The sequence below is a fragment of the Maylandia zebra genome, linkage group LG22 (genome assembly GCF_041146795.1).
Source record: "Maylandia zebra isolate NMK-2024a linkage group LG22, Mzebra_GT3a, whole genome shotgun sequence".
NCBI classification, from domain to species: Eukaryota; Metazoa; Chordata; class Actinopteri; order Cichliformes; family Cichlidae; genus Maylandia; species Maylandia zebra.
In genome coordinates, this window is record NC_135187.1 from 9688237 (window position 1) to 9710061 (window position 21825).

The following is a 21825-nucleotide window of genomic DNA, read 5'->3' on the forward strand; positions in this document are numbered from 1 at the left end:
CGCTAAACATTTGCAAATTCAGTGTAGATATAACAGGTTTAAATGAAATTAGCATAAGACAGTCAAACAGATCTCAAATCATACATCTATGAGAATAAACTTTAATTTAAACATTGAATCTACAGAGCGTTCTCACTCCCGAGGCGTAACATGTCGACGTTTTGTCAGGTCCCGCGGCGTTCCTAAGGAACGCGAAAGGAGACCTTCGGCGTTCTTATGGTACGCGGCGGGTTATGGCTGGAATCCAGGGCAATGACGCTCCCGCGGTAATAGACGTTCCAGCCCTGTATTCCAGCCCTAAACCTAACCTTATCCCTAGCCCTGACCATAACCTTATTCCTGACCTTAACCAGGACTTTAATGATGGTAAATAGCGTGTTTCTAAGCGATTTGAAGAAAAAGAGCGAACATGTGTAGATTCAGTCCAGAAGGTTCTCATATTTCCTCTTTTTTCCGAGGTCGTCATTTAGGAACGTGGTGGGTAGCCGAAAACGTAATATGGTGACGATTTGTCACCTAGCGTAAAATGTTACGCTTTGGGAGTGAGAACGGGTTGGAATCTACAATCAAATTGAAAATTTCACAACTTAATTACAAAAGACGAGGTTTTTGTTGTGGTTTCAGATGCAATGTTTGAAATTAATGATCAAAGAGTGTTAACACTTGTTTGACAGCAGTTTTTAGATTTAGTTTCCTTACATTTTTTGACTATTTGATAAACAAAAAAATCTTTGTTATAAACAGGTAAATGATATGCTAATTAACAAAATTAGGTTAAAAATGTATTTATCTGGAAAACACTCTGAAAGCCTAGATGGACGAAACATTGAGAATGTGACTTTTGTTTTTCACTTTGTATTTTTTCTGAATTCACTTACAGTCACTCATAACATCATCTTCATGTAAAAAAATTATAGAATTTCCTTTTCCTCACTCAAAAAAACAAAACACAAAATCAGACTGTCACAGCTGGATTCATGAGTTATTAGGTGAAAACAAGTATCATCATTTTCAGCAGATTTGCAGTTTCTTTGGCTCATTTAAACATTTCATCCAGACTTTTAATGGCTTCTTCTTTAGATATTTTTTTCCATTGATCTGGAATCGCTCCACTGCCCTGGAACTTTTTCCCATAGTGATTTTCCAGTTGTGTTTTAAATTGACAAACAAACCATTTCCAATATGCCAGGTTAGACCCATCAGGGGTGATGCTCCAGGTATCATATGGCGGACCAGCAGTTTTGTACTGTTTGTGGGGAATGGCTTCCTCTGAATCAGACCTAAGGTAAAAAGTTTCTTCACTTGTAACAAGTGTTGTGCAGAAAATGACGCTGAGGACTTTAGTTTGTCTATAGTAAGCTCCTTTTATCCCATCAGGTCGATGAAAAGGAGTTTGATGGTCATCAGGTTTGTGATCTTCAATGGTGTTGGTACAAACAGCTGCACAGAATGGACACTTTACCCAGCAGCAGCTACAAAGCTGATCAATGAGGATTTCTTCAGGCTTCTGCCTGGATTCCTTAAGCTTATACAGTGACAGGCTGCTCATCTTCTCAGTGATGGATGTCAATCCTTTTTCTATCTCTTCCTTGAGAAAGTGAAAATCTTTTATGTCAGTGAAGTTTTCAGAACAAATGTTGTCAAATGTCAGTACATCCTTTAGGACATTAGAAAATTCCTTCAGCCACATATCTGTGTCTCCTCTCTGATTTTGGACCTTTTGTGTTGCAGTAAATAAAGCCTGACTCACAGTTTTTTTGATGTCATCAACATTTTTCTTGAGTATATTCACAGCTTCATCTTTGTGACTCGTGTAGATGTATTTTTGTACTTCTGCTTTAATGAAAGCTTTTGTTTGTTTCCTTGGATTTCTGATGTATGTGATGAAATCATCAAAGTCTTTTTTCTCAGCAAGTGACTTCAACATATGTTTCTCCAAGTTCAGTCTGTTCCCACTGAATGCTGGGAAATTACACCTCATCCTTCCAGTGAGATCAATGGCAGTCTTGTTACAGACAGCCTCAACAGTGGAAGCTTTCAACTTTTCACAGATCAGTTCTCCAAGCACAACAGCAGATGAGTTTTCTTTACAAAAGCTTCTAAAGACTCTGTAATACTGTGTTTGCTTGCTTTCTAAATAGGCCTTTGCATCATTGTTCTTTACAAATTTTTTCTGGGATTCTAAAAGCCAACTCTCTGCCCTGTAGAACACACGAAGCAAGAGATCAACACTAAACTCTTTCCTCAAGTTGTATTTCCTTTCTGACATAAATTTCTGCACTTCTTCTGTTACATGATTGGCCCCTTGAATCAAGTAAGTTGATGTGTAGCCTCTTGTGGCTACAGGTTTGCTTTGGATTGCATCAATTGACTCTTTTTCAGCTTGGTCAATGAGCGACCTGATCTCTTGTTGTTCTTCATGGGAGAAACCACTTGAAATATGTTTTTGAAAAAAACTAATCAGCACATTACTACTTGTCATCACATAAACTGAATAATCACCAACCTCTGACATTTTCCTGTATCTGCCACTTCTTTTACATTCATCTATTAGAGCTGGCTCAAAACCAAGTTCTTGAAGGATCGTTAACTGATCTTTTTTCAAGTTGATGTCTTCAACAGGTTTTTTATCTGCTGTTAATTCAGTAACCCAGCCGCTCCAAACAGAGCTGAACTGTCGTTGAAGCTCTTCTTCATCTTTGGCCTTATCCTTCAGCTCCTGAGCGAGCTCTTTGCTCTTCTGTAGCAGTTTGTTCTCAAACTCTGATTTCTTGTCATCCATCATTTTACAACCTTTCTTCTGCTGGATAATGCCATCCAGTTTTATTTTTACTCTGTTCACCTGTTCATCATGAAATTCTTTCATTTTGATGTCAAATCGTCCTCTCCACTGAGTCAAGATCTCTCTGTCTTTGTCATCCTCAAAGTACTTTGTCATTTCTTTTCTGACTTCTTCATATGTTTTGCTTGTTTGTTGAATAAGATAACTAGACTCAACCTCATCAAGTTTTCCATTTTCAATTCTGTTATGAAGTTGGTTTTCAATGGTCAACATGTTTTCCCTCAGGGTCCAGGTCCAGCTCCCATACTGGACTTCCAGTTTTCTGTACACTGCAATTTCCAGTGTGTTTTTAAAACTGAAAACAAAACTTTCATTCAGCAGTGCAGTCCACAGGTCCTGGATGTTTGCTTTGAACTGTGAGAGAGTGATCCCAGCAGACTTTGAAGCTTTAGAGAGGATGGTGTTCTTCACTTCCTGGATGCTCTCACTGTAACCTGGATTTGGAGGAGCCATGGGTGGACTGCCCTCCCACAGCTGGGCACAGTATTTCACATCTTTCTGAACATCAAATTCAATGACATCACTGAAGCACTCTGCATTAAAAATTTCCTCTTTGGCTGCTAGTTTGGCCATCTGGTCCAGTTTTTCCTGCAGGCGTCTCTTTCCATCCATGTTTTTCTCTGCTGCTGCAACATCTGTGACATTCTGGTGAACAAACACACAACTGGGAGAAAGTTTAACTTTCTTCATCCTCATGAAAGCCTGAACAACAATCTGCAGAATGTCTTGCATCTCAGACGGATTCTCTCCAAAGATGTTGATCAGTGTCAGGTTTCCCAGACCAACAACAAGTGTTGCCAGTTCATTGTCATGATGAAGAGTGTTGTTACCTTCTAACTCAAGAGCACGCAGTCCTTCAGTGTCCACCACTAGAACATAGTCAAACTTCAAGTCTTTCTTCATCTCCTCTGATACTTTGAGCAGCTGCATGAAGGCACCTTTGGTGCACCTGCCAGCACTCACTGCAAACTGCAGCCCAAACATGGTGTTCAGCATTGTTGATTTTCCACTGCTTTGTAGCCCCAAAATTGACAACACAAAAACTTTCTTGTCCCCCAGTTTCTTGATGACTTCTTCTAAAAGACTGGAGATCCATGTTAAAGGCACATGACCTGCATCACCATCCATCAGCTCCATCGGGTGTCCTGATATCATCAGCTGTGCAGCCAGCTCAGGGTATTTAGACCAGTCAGTGTGTCTGCTCTCTCTTTGTGTTGTTTTATGGGCTTCATAGATCTGTCCCATTTCTCTGAAGATGTGCTCCAAACCGAAAGTTACAGACTGAAGTTTTTTGGATATGTCTTCAAGTTCAGTTTGTTTTTTTAATAACAGATCTGCTTCATCCCGTTTGTTCTTCAAAGCCAAAACCTCAGACCACTTTTCATCATAACTTTTGAAAATTAAAGAAAGATCATCCGTGGAGAGGGCATCTATGAAGATCTGAGTCCATTTTAGGAAATACACTCTGTCTGTTGATTCTTCTCTCATTGATGAGAGACTTCCAATGAACAACTCCATCAGTTTACTGCAGGACGCTTTACATTGTTTTTTACGTATGTTCATCAGTGTTTCTTCCTTTTTACTTTTCTCTATTTGAATGTCTCCTCTGAGATGAAACTGTTCTCTGTGTATTTTGCTCCACTGATGCCACAGTTGGCCTTGACAAGGGAAAAATTCATCTTTGATCTTTGAGACATCCATGTTATCCATGTTATCCTTTGTAAGCAGATTGATTATTTTCATAGCAGCAGATTTCCCTCTTTGACAGGCTGGGTCAGTTTCATCCACTTTGATTCCAGAGAGCTCAGCCATGGTTTCAAGCTGGAAAGATGGTTTCAAGCTGGAACCATCAAGAGAAGACAACACTTCTCTGATGATCTTCTTCAGGTGTTCAGATACATCTGAGTGGTTTTTGTCTTTGAGGCCCATTATGTAATTTCCCTGTTTTGTCTTAAAAGCATCACGACTGTCATCAACAGTTAAACAGATGAGAGGCTTCTTAGCCTTCAAATGAGTCAAAATAATTGATCTTTCTTCATTGCTTTGAAGAGATGCCACAAGAAAAATATTGATGGAGGATTTTTCAATCAGTATGTCACGCTGTTTTTCAATAAACAGAGCATCACCATGGAGATTACAAAAGGCAATGCACTCAATGAAGTCATCAGGTTTTCCAGCAGGGCAGTACCAGGCAATCTCTGCCACACCATCCATCAGATAGCGAGACTTGGTGCTTCCTTTACAGTTTCTGTGGAAGAAGGTGTCGTGACGGTCGTTGATCAAAGTGTTCATCAGCTGAGATTTAGACACTGACAAAGAACCCAGACGGAAAAATGACACCAACGGTGTTTCAGCTTTGTAGACTGGAAAACTCTTCATGGTGATGATCGCTGAGTCATCTTTGATTTGAGTTTCCTTCCAGGTTTTTGTTATTTCTCTGAAAGTCCACAAAGGACACTGAATCTCCTTTGTGACTGGGTCAGGAACAAGTAAAGGTAAGGCATACTGACACCGAGAGAGCTTTGTAATCATCATCTGTTTCAGGACGCTGTCTGAGAAGTGAAATACTGCCATCTGAACGTCCATTGGATGCACACGAGCATTCTCTTTCTTCTCTTTCTCATTTGTACCTTTGTTTGTCAAGAAATCCTCCAGATCACTGTCATCTACCTCAGTGTTGTCAGACACTGTGGGCTTTATATTGGTCACCTCAGCACTGTCTGGTTTTACAGGAATATATCTGGCCCTGTAGTCCAACATTATCAGCCTATGGAGAAAGGTGTGGGCTAGATCTTTCTCAGATGTTACATGGTCCACCTTTTTCCCAGGTGGACGTATCAGAAGAAAATCTGCTGATGACAGCTTCTGTTGAACTTTGTCTTGAAGGTGAAGTCTGTCAAGCAGTGCCCCAGTTTCTGTTTGACTTGGCTTCTATAAATAACAAAGAAAGAGGTTTTTATTTAGCTTATCAGTTTAACACCAATGTTATATATAACAACAGGGTGGTATTTTAGTGAGAAGACAGTAAACTATTTTAGAAACTGTTTTAGAATGGATTTAACTGGCATTTATATACTATAACACATGCTTCAACTGCATGAAGACCTATACTGATTTTCCAATAATCAGTTAATCAACTAATGTGTGATCACAAACCTAAAATAAGTTTTGCTGGCAAGGGTCAGAGGAAACCACTCATTTAAGCTGTTATTATAATTAAGTTAAATGAGGGGTTACTAATCTTCTGCATTCCTGCTCCTTATTTTCAGACTTTTGTAAGAGTGTGTGAAGGAAATCTTATTAACCCTCACACTCACTGTTAACTGATTGTTCATGCCCAATTTAAAATAACCAATAAACCTATCATCATGTATGTCTTTGGTTTGTGGGAGGAACAAATAGCTTTTATGACAGTGTCAAGGTCCCCCTTGACCACTGCCACCACTTTTTCTGATTTTCTTGTTTTTTTTCTCTTTTCACTCTCTTTTTCACCTAATCCAACAGACTTGTGGAATGATGATGGAAAGATATCAGGCATCTGATAGAAAAAACGGCATTTTCAAAAAATACCTGCGTACATATGGACATAGCGTCAGTATCTGAATTAGATAAAGCCCAACAGCATCTCCTGAACAATAAAGCTCCACATTCAGATGGTTTTCCAGCAGAGGTTTACAAAGTATTTTGGCCTATATTAGTGCCTACTTTTTCAGAATAGTAACTTAAATTCAGAGTGATTGTCATGGCCTGGGTCTAGGGACCCAGGGCTCATGTATTTTTGTGTATGTATATGTTTATTTTTTCTGTGTGGTGTTTTGGTTTTCTCTCCTTTTTTCTCCTGGGGTCCGTTCTTCGTACCTCGCTAAGTAAGTTAGCTGGATTTGATTGTTGACGATTTCGCGTGATCTCAGATCGTTCGGTTCTCCGAAGCTCATCCGGGACTTGCTGTCATAGCAACAGATCCGTAAGCGTAAACCTGCTTGGGAGCAGGTTTACTTTATGTAAACAGGATTAGATCGCGGCCACTCAGGTATGTCCGCTTCATTTATACGAAAGCAACAGCGATATTTTTCCACTGTTTTTCCATAAATAAATATTATCAATATAACTAAAGATAATGCAGTATTTGATTCTTTTATTGATTTCATACAGATACATACAGGTCATTTCCTAAAAAAAGGGAAATGTACTATTAATCATTCTATTTCATGTATTTGATTATTTCAGATGTAATTCATATTTTAGAGTAGTAATAGTAAATTACTTCGTGTAATCAAGATGAGCGACCACGGCTATAAAAGCGAAGGTGGATTTGGGAAGTCTGTCGCAGCCATGTCCTGTCCGTATACGCGAGCCACCCATTGCGGAAGGTGCAAGATTGATAAGGAGAGTTTTCAGAATTCAGCGTATATTGCAGGATACACAGGATCCTTTAGCTCAGCGACAGTGTGCTCATAGAGAGATATCGATTTTCCCGTGAGGGTATTATTTACTTAACCAACTTGTTGACGAGGGGGTGCAGGACCACCACCTGTCTTTTTTTGCTCTGCCCTTTTCTTGGTTGCTGTTATAAACAAACAGATTATTTCAGGGTCTCTTTTCAAGAGACGAAAAGCAATATAAGTGATAAATATTACCATTCTGTAGAATATTCTTATATTTCACTTTTACTTGTTCCCATGTTCTAGTGGGTCCTGCTGTGGCTCTAATGTGAAAGATGATATAATGTAATATAATATGATATAATATGATATAATGTAATATAATATGATATAATATGATATAATGTAATATAATAAATTTACCCTACTGCCTACTGGTGTTGGCCAGAGGGGCCGATGGCAGCCTCGCTTCTGTCAGTCTGCCCCAGGTATGGTGTACATTTTAGGACATTGTCAGGTCTCAAGAAAAAAGTTGTCAGGCATCAGACAAAAAATTGTCAGGTCTCAGTTCTCAAAAAAAAAGTTGTCAGGTATCAGACAAAAAATTGTCAGGTCTCAGTTCTCAAAACTTTTTTTTTTGAGTTTCAGTTTCAGTTTCAGTTCAGAGTTCTTGCTCTGCTGCTGGAAAATACTGAGCGCGCTCCTTCGACATTTTCGCCAACCAATCAAAGGGTTGCCGATCAATGTTTCTACTATCGATGTGTAGCCCCTGTTAAGCCACCCAGTGATCTCACATTACTTCATCCAGCTATACTAATCGTCAACAACAGGTGTGTTCGGAGAACCGGAATAGCAAGCTCAAAGTTGGTGCGATGATTTGATCTTGGATGTGTCATTTGATCTTGGATGTAGTAAGCGAGGTACGAAGAACGGACCCCTGGGGCCTGTTCTTCGTACGTCGCTTACTACATCCAAGATCAAATGACACATCCAAGATCAAATCATCGCGCTAACTCTGAGCTCGCTATTCCGGTTCCCCGAACACACCTGTTGTTGACGATTAGTATAGCTGGATGAAGTAATGTGAGATCACTGGGTGGCCCAACAGGGGCTACGCATCGATAGTAGAAACATTGATCGGCAACCCTTTGATTGGTCGGCGAAAATGTCGAAGGGGCGCGCTCGGTATTTTTCGGCAGCAGAGCAAGAACTCTTGAGTGAGGGATTTTAGGAGTTTCAGAGTCTAATTAAAACGCAAGGGAACACTGCAAAGGCTGCAAAAGCAAGGAGAGAGGGCTGGCAGAAAGTTGCTGACAAATTAAACTCGTAAGTAATTTAATAATAACAATAATAATGGAGTGGATCTATATAGCGCTCTTCAAGGCACCCAAAGCGTTTTACAATGCCACTATTCAGTCACTCTCACATTCACACACTGGTAGCTGTCACAGCTGCCCTGGGACAGAAGCCAGGCTGCCATATCGCGCCATCGGCCCCTCTGGCCAACACCAGTAGGTGGTAGGGTAGATTTATCATATCACACTATATTATCCAATATTATATTACATTATATTATATTACATTATGTTATATTATATCCCCTTTCACATTAGAGCCACAACAGGACCCACTAGAACATGGGAACAAGTAAAAGTGAAATATAAGAATATTCTATAGAATGGTAATATTGATCACTTATATTGCTTTTCGTCTCTTGGACAGAGACCCTGAAATAATCTGTTTGTTTGTTTATAACAGCAACCAAGAAAAGGGGCAGCGCAAAAAAAGACAGGTGGTGGTCCTGCACCCCCTCGTCAACAAGTTGGTTAAGTGAATAATACCCTCACGGGAAAATCGATATCTCTCTATGAGCACACTGTCGCGCTGAGCTAAAGGATCCTGTCTATCCCGCAATATACGCTGGATTCTGAGGACTCTCCTTATCAATCTTGCACCTTCCGCAATGGGTGGCTCGCGTATACGGACAGGACATGGCTGCAACAGGCTTCCCAAATCCACCTTCGCTTTTATAGCCGTGGTCTCCCATCTTGATTACACGAAGTAAATTGCAATTACTACTCTGAAATCTGAATTACATCTGTAATAATCACATACATGTAATAGAATGTTAATAGTACATTTCCCTTTTTTAGGAAATGACCTGTATGTATCTGTGTGACATCAATAAAAGGATCAAGTGCTGCATTATCTTTAGTTACATTGATGTTATTTATTTATGGTACAACAGTGGTAAAATATCGCTGTTGCTTTCGTATACATGAAGCGGAAATACCTGAGTGGCCGCGATCTAATCCTGTTTACATAAAGTAAACCTGCTCCCAAGCAGGTTTACGCTTACGGCTCTGTTGCTATGACAGCAAGTCCCGGATGGGCTTCGAAGAACCGAACGATCCAGGATCACGCGAAATCGTCAACAGTCAAATCCGGCTAACTTACTTAGCGAGGTACGAAGAACGGGCCCCTGGTCTCTCCGTGTGAGCTTCCGGATGTTTTGGTTCACTGAGGAGACTGCGAACCCGGAAGTGTTTCTGCACTAGAGACAGCCACACCTGCTGCTCGTCCTCCTCTGCCAGCTGCAGCAGATTACGCTCGTCAAGGGAGCGGTATTTAAGACTGCAGTTGAGCTGAGGCTGACGCTGGATCCTTGAGTCAGAACTTGTCAGTACAGCCGTGGACTTTTGTATAAACCTTTGAGATAGTAGATTTCCTGCTAACCTGAATGTGTTTGTGTTACCAGGAATCTGGAGCGGAGTGTGTTTTGAAGTCACAGTGTGGGAATAAGAGTTTTTGGAGTCGCCACTTTTCACCTTTCACGGACATCTGCACTGTGTGGGATTCAGGGAGAATCGCCACGGGACCACAGCGACCACAATAATAGGATTATTATTTGTTTGCCTTGAGTTTAGTCTAGTTTATGTTTCACCTAGGGTTGGCTGTGTTAGTGTCATGTTGTCAAGCCTGTGTTTTCATGTCTCAGTGTTTCCTTTTTTCCTGTTTTATTTTGAAAATCTTGTGTTTCTTTATTCAATGTGTTTAGTTTTACTCTTCCCCGTGTCTTCGTTATGTTCATTTGTGTCAGCTGTTTCTGTGAGAGTGATAACTTTGTCATTTGTACTTAGAAACATATAATCATTTATGCTTAGAGATATATAATCGTTTGTATATTGATAAAAGGTCTCATCCTTATTTAGGTCTGCTAAGGTTCTGTGTGCACTCTGTGCACCATGAGATGGGAGGATGTTCACTCCCTTCTGGTGTGTTCTGGCATACCTCATACGAATGTTAATCATGAGCAAAAAAACAAAAACAAAAACAAAAAAAAAATACACCAGACAAATATACAAAATGTACAGAGGCAAAAAAAAACTTGTTTCACTGTGTTCATCAGTGGAAAAAAAATTAAAAACACTCAAGGAATGCATCAGAAGAACAACTGAGGAGATTATTTTCAAGCTTTTCAAACTTATTTTTCATTTAGAAGAACACCAGTATAATTTTATAAAAACAATCAAAGTTTATTAAAACCCACTTGTTGGAGAAAAAAAAGGTAATGACATAGTTTTAGAAAACAGACTCTTAGACCAAATGGTATCCATTGTTTTTGTTGTCTTCACTTGCCACTTTTGTTAACCAGGGTGTACCCCACCTCTCACCCTGTAACAGCCGGGATATGCTCCAACCCCCCCCCACCCAACACTGCTAAGGATACACGGAAGAGGATAGATGGATGAATTTGTTTTTGGGGATATACAAAGATGTAACTTTAGAGAGGGCAGATAGTTATCTTGACTCTTTTCTGAGGCACTACCCTATCAAATTAGCCTCTTTTCACAAAAATAGCATGCATATATGGTGTAACACATTACAGTTGCAGAGATTATAAATGTTGTTGTTATAGTAATTTTACAATGCATGTTGAAGGGATATTACTGCCCTCTATTGGTGTGTCTGTGCATTACACTCAATAACAAGGATTTCGTTAAAACATCAGGTTATGGGCCCAGACATCACTAAAGGACGCTACTAACACGTTTTTTGGGAGTCATAAACAGCGTTGTGGGATTCACAATGGAAGATAGACTGTTTATTGACAAGCTGAGCAGACCGGAGAATTGGGCAACGTGGAAATTTCAACTGGAGCACCGGTTGAAGGCAAAAGGACTGTGGGGTGTGGTACAGGAGATGGAGCAGTTAGCTGCGGATGCTAATGCCCAAGCACGAGCTGAATTTGAACGGAAGAAGGAAAAGGCATTTTCAGTGCTGGTACTGAATGTAAGAACACTCCAATGTACTTGATAACAAACTGTAAGACCCCCCAAAGAAGCATGGGAGATGCTAAAAGCACAGTTTGAAAGAGATACTGTTGCTAACAAGTTATTTCTGAAGAAGAAGTACTTTCGGTGTGAAATGAAGGAAGGAGAACATCTCAATGATCATGTAAAAAGAATGAAGGAACTTACTGATCAGCTAGGGGCAATAGGTTCTGTAATTGAAGAGGAAGATCAAATTGTCACCCTTCTAGGTGGTTTGCTATGCAACTGTTGTTACTGCTTTGGAGACAAAGATGGACAGTCTGACACTACACTTTTTTCAACAAGCCTTGATAAATGAGGAACAAAAGCGAGTGCTTACTGATAACACCACTGTGTCCAGTAGTGTATCAGCTATGTCATCTCAGATGCATAGAAATGAACAGAGTGGATCAAAAACAGTGAGAGCAAACAGCTCCGACTCATGGAGATGCTACAAATGTGGGAAAGAAGGACCTATCAAGCGTGATTTTCCTAGCATTAAAAAGAAATATAAAGCCCACAAGGCTAAAAGCGTGGTGTATAAGGACAAAGAGGACTCATATGAGGGAGCTTTTGTTGTAAATGAGTCATGTAAAAGTGATGCACAGCAAGAAGAATGGTTGATTGATTCAGGAGCGTCAAAACACATGACATGGAATAAAGAAGCACTAAAAAACTACCAAGAGTTTTCAGAACCACAAACAGTGAAACTTGGTGATGGCAGAGTAGTTGAGGCTTTAGGTCTGGGCAACATAACAATGAAAATGTCATTCAGACTTAGTGATGGAAAAGATGCCACAATGTATGATGTGCTGTATGTTCCCAAATTAACCTTTTCTCAGTGGGAGCTGCTGCCAAGAAGGGAAACACAGTGAAGTTCAAAAGGACTCATTGCTACATAAGAGGAAAGAATGGAGCTCTCCATGGAATGGGAACACAAAGATCTGACGGATTGTATCAGCTGGATATCGAGGGAAACTGCACAACTTGTCATGGAGCATCGAGTGCATCAGTTCCGACAAGTATGTGACATCAGCGCCTAGGTCACACTACAAATCTAAAAAACTCAAAAACTTGGTAAAAGGAGTTAGCTTTACAAAAGAAGAGGAGGACATTTCTTGTGAATCTTTTGTTGAAGGCAAATTATCAAGAAAGCCTTACAAATCAGTGGGAGAAATATGATCAAAACACAAGTTGCAATTATTGCATAGTGACGTTTGTGGTCCTTTTCAAACTGAGTCACTAGGAGGAAAAAAGTACTTTGTAACTTTCATTGATGACTACTCCAGATGTTGTAAAGTGTATTTCATAAGAGAAAAAACGGAAGTCCTGAGCAAGTTCAAAGAGTTTGAAAGAACCTTCTCAAATGAATGTGGACAGGGAATAATAAGACTCAGAACTGACAATGGTGGGGAATACACATTTAAAGAGTTTCAAGAATATTTGAAAGCTCAAGGCGTCCACCATGAAATGACTGTACCACATACACCGCAGCAAAATGGTGTTGCAGAGAGAGAAAAAAAGAACTAGTGGAATCAGCTAGAGGTATGCTGTCACATGCAAAGTTGCCAAACATATACTGGGCAGAAGCTGTTGCTACTGCAGCTTACATACAGAATAGGCTCCCAACATCTGCTTTAAAGAACGAAACACCCTATCAGAGATGATATGGAAAAGAAACAGACATTAGCCATATGAAAGTATTTGGATGTGTTGCTTATGCTCATGTTCCAGACACAGAGAGAAAGAAGCTGGACAAAAAGGCAGTGAAAGTTGCTTTCCTGGGATATGCAACCAATGCAAAAGGCTACCGACTGTGGGATGAGGAAAAAAGAAAAATACTGATTCGACGAGATGTGGTCTTTAATGAAACAGATTTTAAATGCAAACAAAGTTAAAATGATCTCTGTTTGGGGAATGAGGTGACACTACACACGGATGAAAGACAAACAAGTACTGAGGAGACTGTCGCCAGTGAGGCTGCAAAAGGAGATCAGCGGATCAGAAGACCTCCAAAGAGATATGGATTTGAGGAGTTTGCTGACATAGTTACAGTTGACCATTATGCACACATCTGTTGTGTCACAGAACCAAATACACTGGAAGAGGCTATGTCAAGTCCAAATGCAAAGGAGTGGAAAGAAGCAGCTGATTTGGAATATGAGTCACTGCTGGAAAATGGCTCATGGGATTTAGTGGATCTACCAAAGGATCGCAAAGCAGTTGGATCAAAATGGGTCTTTAAAGTTAAGCATCACAGTGATGGACAAGTGGAAAGATACAAGTGCAGACTTGTTGCCAAAGGCTATTCACAGATTTATGGTGCAGACTATGATGAAACATTCTCTCCAGTTGTACGATTTGGTTCAATTCATACATTGTTATCATTTGCTGTGCAAAACAATCTAAATGTGCATCAAATGGATGTTGTGACTGCATTCTTGAATGGACACCTGGAAGAGGATATCTACATGGAGCAGCCAGAGGGTTACATCAAACCTGGGCAGGAGGTGCAGTCAGTTGGCTTAGTAAGAAACAAGCAACAGCTGCACTTTCAACTGCAGAGGCTGAATATATTGCTTTGAACCAAGCTGCACAAGAAGGAATTTGGTTAAGACGACTACTAACTGAGCTTGGAATAGAGACCACAGCAAAAGTGATCCTGGAGGACAATCAAGGAGCAATTGCAATCGCAAAAAATCCAGTTGATCATGCAAGAAGCACATAGACATTTGTTACCACTACATTTGTGAATGTGTGCAAAATGGACAAATCCAGCTGAAGTATTGCTGTACAGAAAATATGAAAGCTGACATCTTAACCAAACCACTGCCTAGACAAAAGATTGAGTATCTCAGAGAAAAGATTGGACTGTGTTCAGTTTAAAAAGGGTTATCATATGATTAACATCCCTATATTATGCTTATGTTAAGATGTCAAGCATATAACTGTAATGCAGAATAATAGTTTTGTCTAAGATGACAACAGTACATTTTTTTGTGTGAGTTCAAAACAAAAGAGAAAATGTTTTATTTTCTAGTAACACTGTGATATAGGTGCATATTTTTTTTGGAAAGAAATAAGCAATGACAGTCAAGTAAGTGAACTCCATGGTAAAATTAAGTGGAAGTGTTGTAATAGTAATTTTACAATGTATGTTGAAGGGATATTACTGCCATCTGTTGGTGTGTCTGTGCATTACACTCAATAAAAAGGATTTCATTAAAAAGATCAAATGTTCCATTATATGTTTAAGTCATGGATTTTCATAGAAAAGCATGACTTTATTTAATGCAGTATACATTTTTCCAATGAGCTTTTAGCAGAAAATATTTACTCAGTCATTTTATACTTCATTAAATAAAACTGATATCTTTGCTTTGATGGCTGAGAGCATGCTGGGAAATATATTTACTGTATTTCATGACGTTGCTATATTTAATTTGTGAAAAAATGTGCTTGTACCTGTTGACTGTAACTATGCAAAACTGTGTTTATTAGGAACCGTCTTACATGCTACATTAAAAAGGCTAAGTCTGTTTTGGCATTGTGGTGGTCACCGTGAAGAAAATGATGTGACGTTATAGGTTCAACTTAAATGTATCTGTTCCCCAGACCTTTGACTGTTGTTGTCCATAATGATGACCAAAAGTGCTGTATGACAAAAGTGAAATTGCAAAGATTTCATCTTTACCTCTCTTTTAGCTGTACTCTCCTGTGGCTTATGTCCTGCAGGGAAATGTAATTAAAAGCAGATTATCAGGATGAGACAGAAAAGAAGTGTTCAAGTTCTTCAGTTTCTTGTTTTATTTAAAAAAGTCTAGTCTTCACAGATATTTATCCTATCCAGTAAAAGTAAAAAAGAATGAGAATTATGTTTGTATTCACACAGACATCTCACCTTCTTTGGTTTCTGTTGGAATAGTCTGAGTTGTTAGACTTGTGTTAGTTTCAGTATCAGCTTCATCTTTGACCATGTTCCTGCTGCTGTCACTGGTGACCTCTTTGCTTTCAACAGTCTGTCCAGTTGATGAGTCGGAGCCTACGTTTATCACACATTACATTGAATAGCTGTTCAAAATCTTTCATAAAAGGTTAAATTATGACTGAAAACATTGTACAGTAAAAATTAGTTTCTGTGAAACTTTGAAGAAAATGGAAAACTTGGGATGTTCTAAAACTTTTCACTGGTAGTGTATATATATATATATATATATGTGTGTGTGTGTGTGTGTGTGTGTGTGTGTATTAAAACAATTGACGTAAAGAAATATGAAATATTTTTTAAAATTTTTATTAAAAAAATTATTTGATATGAAGGCAATAGGCAGAGTGTTACAGGCAAAGCCCTGAAGAATGTAGCCTCATGGGCAGTGTAGTCTGTGCTGCAGGGAGAATGGACTGCCATACCCTTTATGTGTCTGTGAACGCGAGGGAGGAAGAAAAAGGAGAGTCAAAATGTACGAGCTGTCACCCACCAGAAACGGGAGATGGAAGCATGTGAATACAATAATAACCACTGCAGCCAAAAAGAATGCCTGACAAGTCCAGTTGTAATTAAGCTATTAAGACTTGACTGTACACTGTGTTTGTGTTTTCCTCCGAAACAATAAGTTACGTTGGAGCAGCCTTTCAATGCCTGTCTCTGTCTCTCGCCAGCGACGTTGACCCAGACAAAAAAGTAAAGCTGGTTTTCGGCCCGACACAGGCCCCAAGGTTTTTCCCAGAGGTCCCTTTACTACCGTTCGAAGCCGTTGAACTGTTTTATATACACGCAGAATAGTTTTCTATACGAGATCGCTGCAAAAAGTGCAGCCTTACAACCCTATCACCCTACTGTTACTCATTTTATATTAAGATTTAAAAATCTAGTTGGTATTGCTATGGCGAGTAACCTTCAGTAATAGTAATAAATCACACAGCAATAGTACATTTAAGTAGTTGTAAAAAGCATGATAATGCATTAAGTTATCCAAAGTGTTCAGAATATGTTGCTCTCATTGAGTACTGTAACGGAATACGTTACAAAATACGTTTTGGGGCATGTATTCTGTAGTCTGTAGTGGAATACATTTTAAAGGTAACCTTCCCAACACTGCCTATCGCGCTGCCACGGGGATGGGAAATTCACAGAGAAACCCCCAGATGCCCCCACTGACATGACTGCTGCGGCAACGGGCAAACCTCCACCCGCCCCACTCCTGCTAAACAGGTGACAATAGATTTAAGAGCGACAGGACTTAGTGCTGCTGAATCTTTGATTATTTAAATATATTTTTTTGCTGTATTTTACTTGCATCTATTTGAAATAGTGAATGTAATCACAAAAAACATATTTTGTTTTATATGCTGGAATATGCAGAAAATAAGTTTAAATGTTAAACACATTTTTTTCAAGTCAAAGAGAGTTGCATATAATGTTATTTTTTCTCAATGAAATGTGCATAAAACAAAACAATTTTTAAAAAGAGACTTTTCCATTTGATTTAATTTTATATGATGGATTATGCAGAAAAAATAGAATTGGGCTGAAAGGTCTATTTATTACGTTGCTGATTGTGTATCATGTTTTTAAAAAGTAACTCAGAAATAAAGTAAATAATTACTTTTGAAAATAAGTCATAGTAATGGAATTACTTTCTTACAGAAGTAATCAGTAATTGATGCCTTATTACTTTTTTCAAGTAACTTGATCAACGCTGGCAGTGAGCTGTTTGTGTCTGGAGTGAGATCCTGTGGAATTGTTTGGTTCTCTAGAAAACCCTGATTTGAGGAGACTGGGATCATCACAATTGTTCTTCTTTTTTGTTGCAATATTATCACAAGTGAGGGTTCGATAAAGTTTTGTGAAGGTGTTGAGTCTTTCCCACCAATTGCATCGCCAAAACGTAAATCACCCAAAACACTGTTCAACAGCTCATTTGGAAGTACTGACTGTCATATGCAGCAGGGTCATATGTTTAGACCCAACACTGACATCCTGACATCTGCTGGTCATCTGCTTTTCTTTGGTCACGTGATATTCTGAAGAACCATACTGGCCTCGACACAGGCTGCATTTGGATATGCCCCTTTGCTCAACAAAGGCCTCTGGGCTTCAGTGTTAGACATAGCATCACTACCACCACAAGTTCGACTTCAGACTGTAATTGTCATGCAACTGCTGCTGTACCTGGTGAGCGCTTTACTTTCTAGTCTCTCTAGTTTAGGGAGCCTCCCTTCATCCCATATTAGATTGAATAGTTAGTATTTTAGTATTGAGATTTTAGAGAAGATTTTAATTTTAAAACCTGATACTCTACAACAACAATTTTCATTAAAAAAAATGACCTTTCTCACTGGTTCCAGTTGCTGGTAGAGGCTTGATGTCAGGTTCTCCATCCCTTTTCTCTGAATGATCAGGATCTTTATTCCTTGAGCCACTCTAGAAAGAACAAGTGATTTATCTGACCTTATTATTTCATTTGTGATTAAGGTTTCAAATAATAAAGTATAAGATAAATCTTAAACACTCAAGATCAGCGACCAACAGTGGTACAATAATTCAGTAAAAAAATGCATAAAAAAGAATGAGGGAAAACAATATGTGCTGTTCTTCAACTGCAACAATGTTAAACCTGTTTTCAAGCATAGATGCATTACCTTAGAACTTCAAATGGTTCCCAATAAACTGTGTTTATTAGGAACCGTCTTACATGCTACATTAAAAAGGCTAAGTCTGTTTTGGCATTGTGGTGGTCACCGTGAAGAAAATGATGTGACGTTATAGGTTCAACTTAAATGTATCTGTTCCCCAGACCTTTGACTGTTGTTGTCCATAATGATGACCAAAAGTGCTGTATGACAAAAGTGAAATTGCAAAGATTTCATCTTTACCTCTCTTTTAGCTGTACTCTCCTGCGGCTTATGTCCTGCAGGGAAATGTAATTAAAAGCAGATTATCAGGATGAGACAGAAAAGAAGTGTTCAAGTTCTTCAGTTTCTTGTTTTATTTAAAAAAGTCTAGTCTTCACAGATATTTATCCTATCCAGTAAAAGTAAAAAAGAATGAGAATTATGTTTGTATTCACACAGACATCTCACCTTCTTTGGTTTCTGTTGGAATAGTCTGAGTTGTTAGACTTGTGTTAGTTTCAGTATCAGCTTCATCTTTGACCATGTTCCTGCTGCTGTCACTGGTGACCTCTTTGCTTTCAACAGTCTGTCCAGTTGATGAGTCGGAGCCTACGTTTATCACACATTACATTGAATAGCTGTTCAAAATCTTTCATAAAAGGTTAGACTATGACTGAAAACATTGTACAGTAAAAATTAGTTTCTGTGAAACTTTGAAGAAAATGGAAAAATTGGGGTGTTCTAAAACTTTTCACTGGTAGTGTGTATATATATATATATATATATATATATATATATATATATATATGTATATATATATATATATATATATATGTGTGTGTGTGTGTGTGTGTGTGTGTATTAAAACAATTGACGTAAAGAAATATGAAATATTTTTTTAAATTTTTATTAAAAAAATTATTCGATATGAAGGCAATAGGCAGACTGTTACAGGCAAAGCCTTGAGGAATGTAGCCTCATGGGCAGTGTAGTCTGTGCTGCAGGGAGAATGGACTGCCATACCCTTTATGTGTCTGTGAACGCGAGGGAGGAAGAAAAAGGAGAGTCAAAATGTACGAGCTGTCACCCACCAGAAACGGGAGATGGAAGCATGTGAATACAATAATAACCACTGCAGCCAAAAAGAATGCCTGACAAGTCCAGTTGTAATTAAGCTATTAAGACTTGACTGTACACTGTGTTTGTGTTTTCCTCCGAAACAATAAGTTACGTTGGAGCAGCCTTTCAATGCCTGTCTCTGTCTCTCGCCAGCGACGTTGACCCAGACAAAAAAGTAAAGCTGGTTTTCGGCCCGACACAGGCCCCAAGGTTTTTCCCAGAGGTCCCTTTACTACCGTTCGAAGCCGTTGAACTGTTTTATATACACGCAGAATAGTTTTCTATACGAGATCGCTGCAAAAAGTGCAGCCTTACAACCCTATCACCCTACTGTTACTCATTTTATATTAAGATTTAAAAATCTAGTTGGTATTGCTATGGCGAGTAACCTTCAGTAATAGTAATAAATCACACAGCAATAGTACATTTAAGTAGTTGTAAAAAGCATGATAATGCATTAAGTTATCCAAAGTGTTCAGAATATGTTGCTCTCATTGAGTACTGTAACGGAATACGTTACAAAATACGTTTTGGGGCATGTATTCTGTAGTCTGTAGTGGAATACATTTTAAAGGTAACCTTCCCAACACTGCCTATCGTGCTGCCACGGGGATGGGAAATTCACAGAGAAACCCCCAGATGCCCCCACTGACATGACTGCTGCGGCAACGGGCAAACCTCCACCCGCCCCACTCCTGCTAAACAGGTGACAATAGATTTAAGAGCGACAGGACTTAGTGCTGCTGAATCGTTGATTATTTAAATATATTTTTTTGCTGTATTTTACTTGCATCTATTTGAAATAGTGAATGTAATCACAAAAAACATATTTTGTTTTATATGCTGGAATATGCAGAAAATAAGTTTAAATGTTAAACACATTTTTTTCAAGTCAAAGAGAGTTGCATATAATGTTATTTTTTCTCAATGAAATGTGCATAAAACAAAACAATTTTTAAAAAGAGACTTTTCCATTTGATTTAATTTTATATGATGGATTATGCAGAAAAAATAGAATTGGGCTGAAAGGTCTATTTATTACGTTGCTGATTGTGTATCATGTTTTTAAAAAGTAACTCAGAAATAAAGTAAATAATTACTTTTGAAAATAAGTCATAGTAATGGAATTACTTTCTTACAGAAGTAATCAGTAATTGATGCCTTATTACTTTTTTCAAGTAACTTGATCAACGCTGGCAGTGAGCTGTTTGTGTCTGGAGTGAGATCCTGTGGAATTGTTTGGTTCTCTAGAAAACCCTGATTTGAGGAGACTGGGATCATCACAATTGTTCTTCTTTTTTGTTGCAATATTATCACAAGTGAGGGTTCGATAAAGTTTTGTGAAGGTGTTGAGTCTTTCCCACCAATTGCATCGCCAAAACGTAAATCACCCAAAACACTGTTCAACAGCTCATTTGGAAGTACTGACTGTCATATGCAGCAGGGTCATATGTTTAGACCCAACACTGACATCCTGACATCTGCTGGTCATCTGCTTTTCTTTGGTCACGTGATATTCTGAAGAACCATACTGGCCTCGACACAGGCTGCATTTGGATATGCCCCTTTGCTCAACAAAGGCCTCTGGGCTTCAGTGTTAGACATAGCATCACTACCACCACAAGTTCGACTTCAGACTGTAATTGTCATGCAACTGCTGCTGTACCTGGTGAGCGCTTTACTTTCTAGTCTCTCTAGTTTAGGGAGCCTCCCTTCATCCCATATTAGATTGAATAGTTAGTATTTTAGTATTGAGATTTTAGAGAAGATTTTAATTTTAAAACCTGATACTCTACAACAACAATTTTCATTAAAAAAAATGACCTTTCTCACTGGTTCCAGTTGCTGGTAGAGGCTTGATGTCAGGTTCTCCATCCCTTTTCTCTGAATGATCAGGATCTTTATTCCTTGAGCCACTCTAGAAAGAACAAGTGATTTATCTGACCTTATTATTTCATTTGTGATTAAGGTTTCAAATAATAAAGTATAAGATAAATCTTAAACACTCAAGATCAGCGACCAACAGTGGTACAATAATTCAGTAAAAAAATGCATAAAAAAGAATGAGGGAAAACAATATGTGCTGTTCTTCAACTGCAACAATGTTAAACCTGTTTTCAAGCATAGATGCATTACCTTAGAACTTCAAATGGTTCCCAATAAACTGTGTTTATTAGGAACCGTCTTACATGCTACATTAAAAAGGCTAAGTCTGTTTTGGCATTGTGGTGGTCACCGTGAAGAAAATGATGTGACGTTATAGGTTCAACTTAAATGTATCTGTTCCCCAGACCTTTGACTGTTGTTGTCCATAATGATGACCAAAAGTGCTGTATGACAAAAGTGAAATTGCAAAGATTTCATCTTTACCTCTCTTTTAGCTGTACTCTCCTGCGGCTTATGTCCTGCAGGGAAATGTAATTAAAAGCAGATTATCAGGATGAGACAGAAAAGAAGTGTTCAAGTTCTTCAGTTTCTTGTTTTATTTAAAAAAGTCTAGTCTTCACAGATATTTATCCTATCCAGTAAAAGTAAAAAAGAATGAGAATTATGT

The 21825-nt window shown here is 38.7% G+C and overlaps 1 protein-coding gene and 1 long non-coding RNA gene across 2 annotated transcripts; both read right to left on the reverse strand.

Annotated features, from left to right (window-relative positions):
- Nucleotides 1–955: 955 nt before the first annotated feature.
- On the reverse strand, nt 956–18444 carry LOC143414553 (interferon-induced very large GTPase 1-like). The gene is made up of 5 exons (XM_076879203.1): nt 18414–18444; nt 17868–17961; nt 15439–15579; nt 15232–15266; nt 956–5773 (listed from the first exon to the last, which is right to left on the reverse strand). The coding sequence occupies exons 3-5, from the start codon at nt 15512–15514 to the stop codon at nt 1037–1039; spliced, it is 4848 nt and encodes a 1615-aa protein (XP_076735318.1). The 5' UTR covers nt 15515–15579; nt 17868–17961; nt 18414–18444; the 3' UTR covers nt 956–1036.
- A 181-nt stretch (nt 18445–18625) lies between these two features.
- LOC143414580 (uncharacterized) lies at nt 18626–21678 on the reverse strand. Its single transcript, XR_013095216.1, has 3 exons — nt 21642–21678; nt 21096–21189; nt 18626–18761 (listed from the first exon to the last, which is right to left on the reverse strand). It is a non-coding gene; the product is annotated as an uncharacterized LOC143414580 (long non-coding RNA).
- Between the last annotated feature and the right edge of the window lie 147 nt (nt 21679–21825).

Excerpts from the sequence above, each read along its gene's own strand:
- LOC143414553 (XM_076879203.1), bottom strand. The coding sequence starts at position 15,514 with ATGGTCAAAGATGAAGCTGATACTGAAACTAACACAAGTCTAACAACT. Across the intron at positions 15,267-15,438 it reads TCCAACAGAAACCAAAGAAG|GACATAAGCCACAGGAGAGT; the intron begins GTGAGATGTCTG and ends ATTTCCCTGCAG. Across the intron at positions 5,774-15,231 it reads AGAGTACAGCTAAAAGAGAG|AAGCCAAGTCAAACAGAAAC; the intron begins GTAAAGATGAAA and ends TGTTATTTATAG.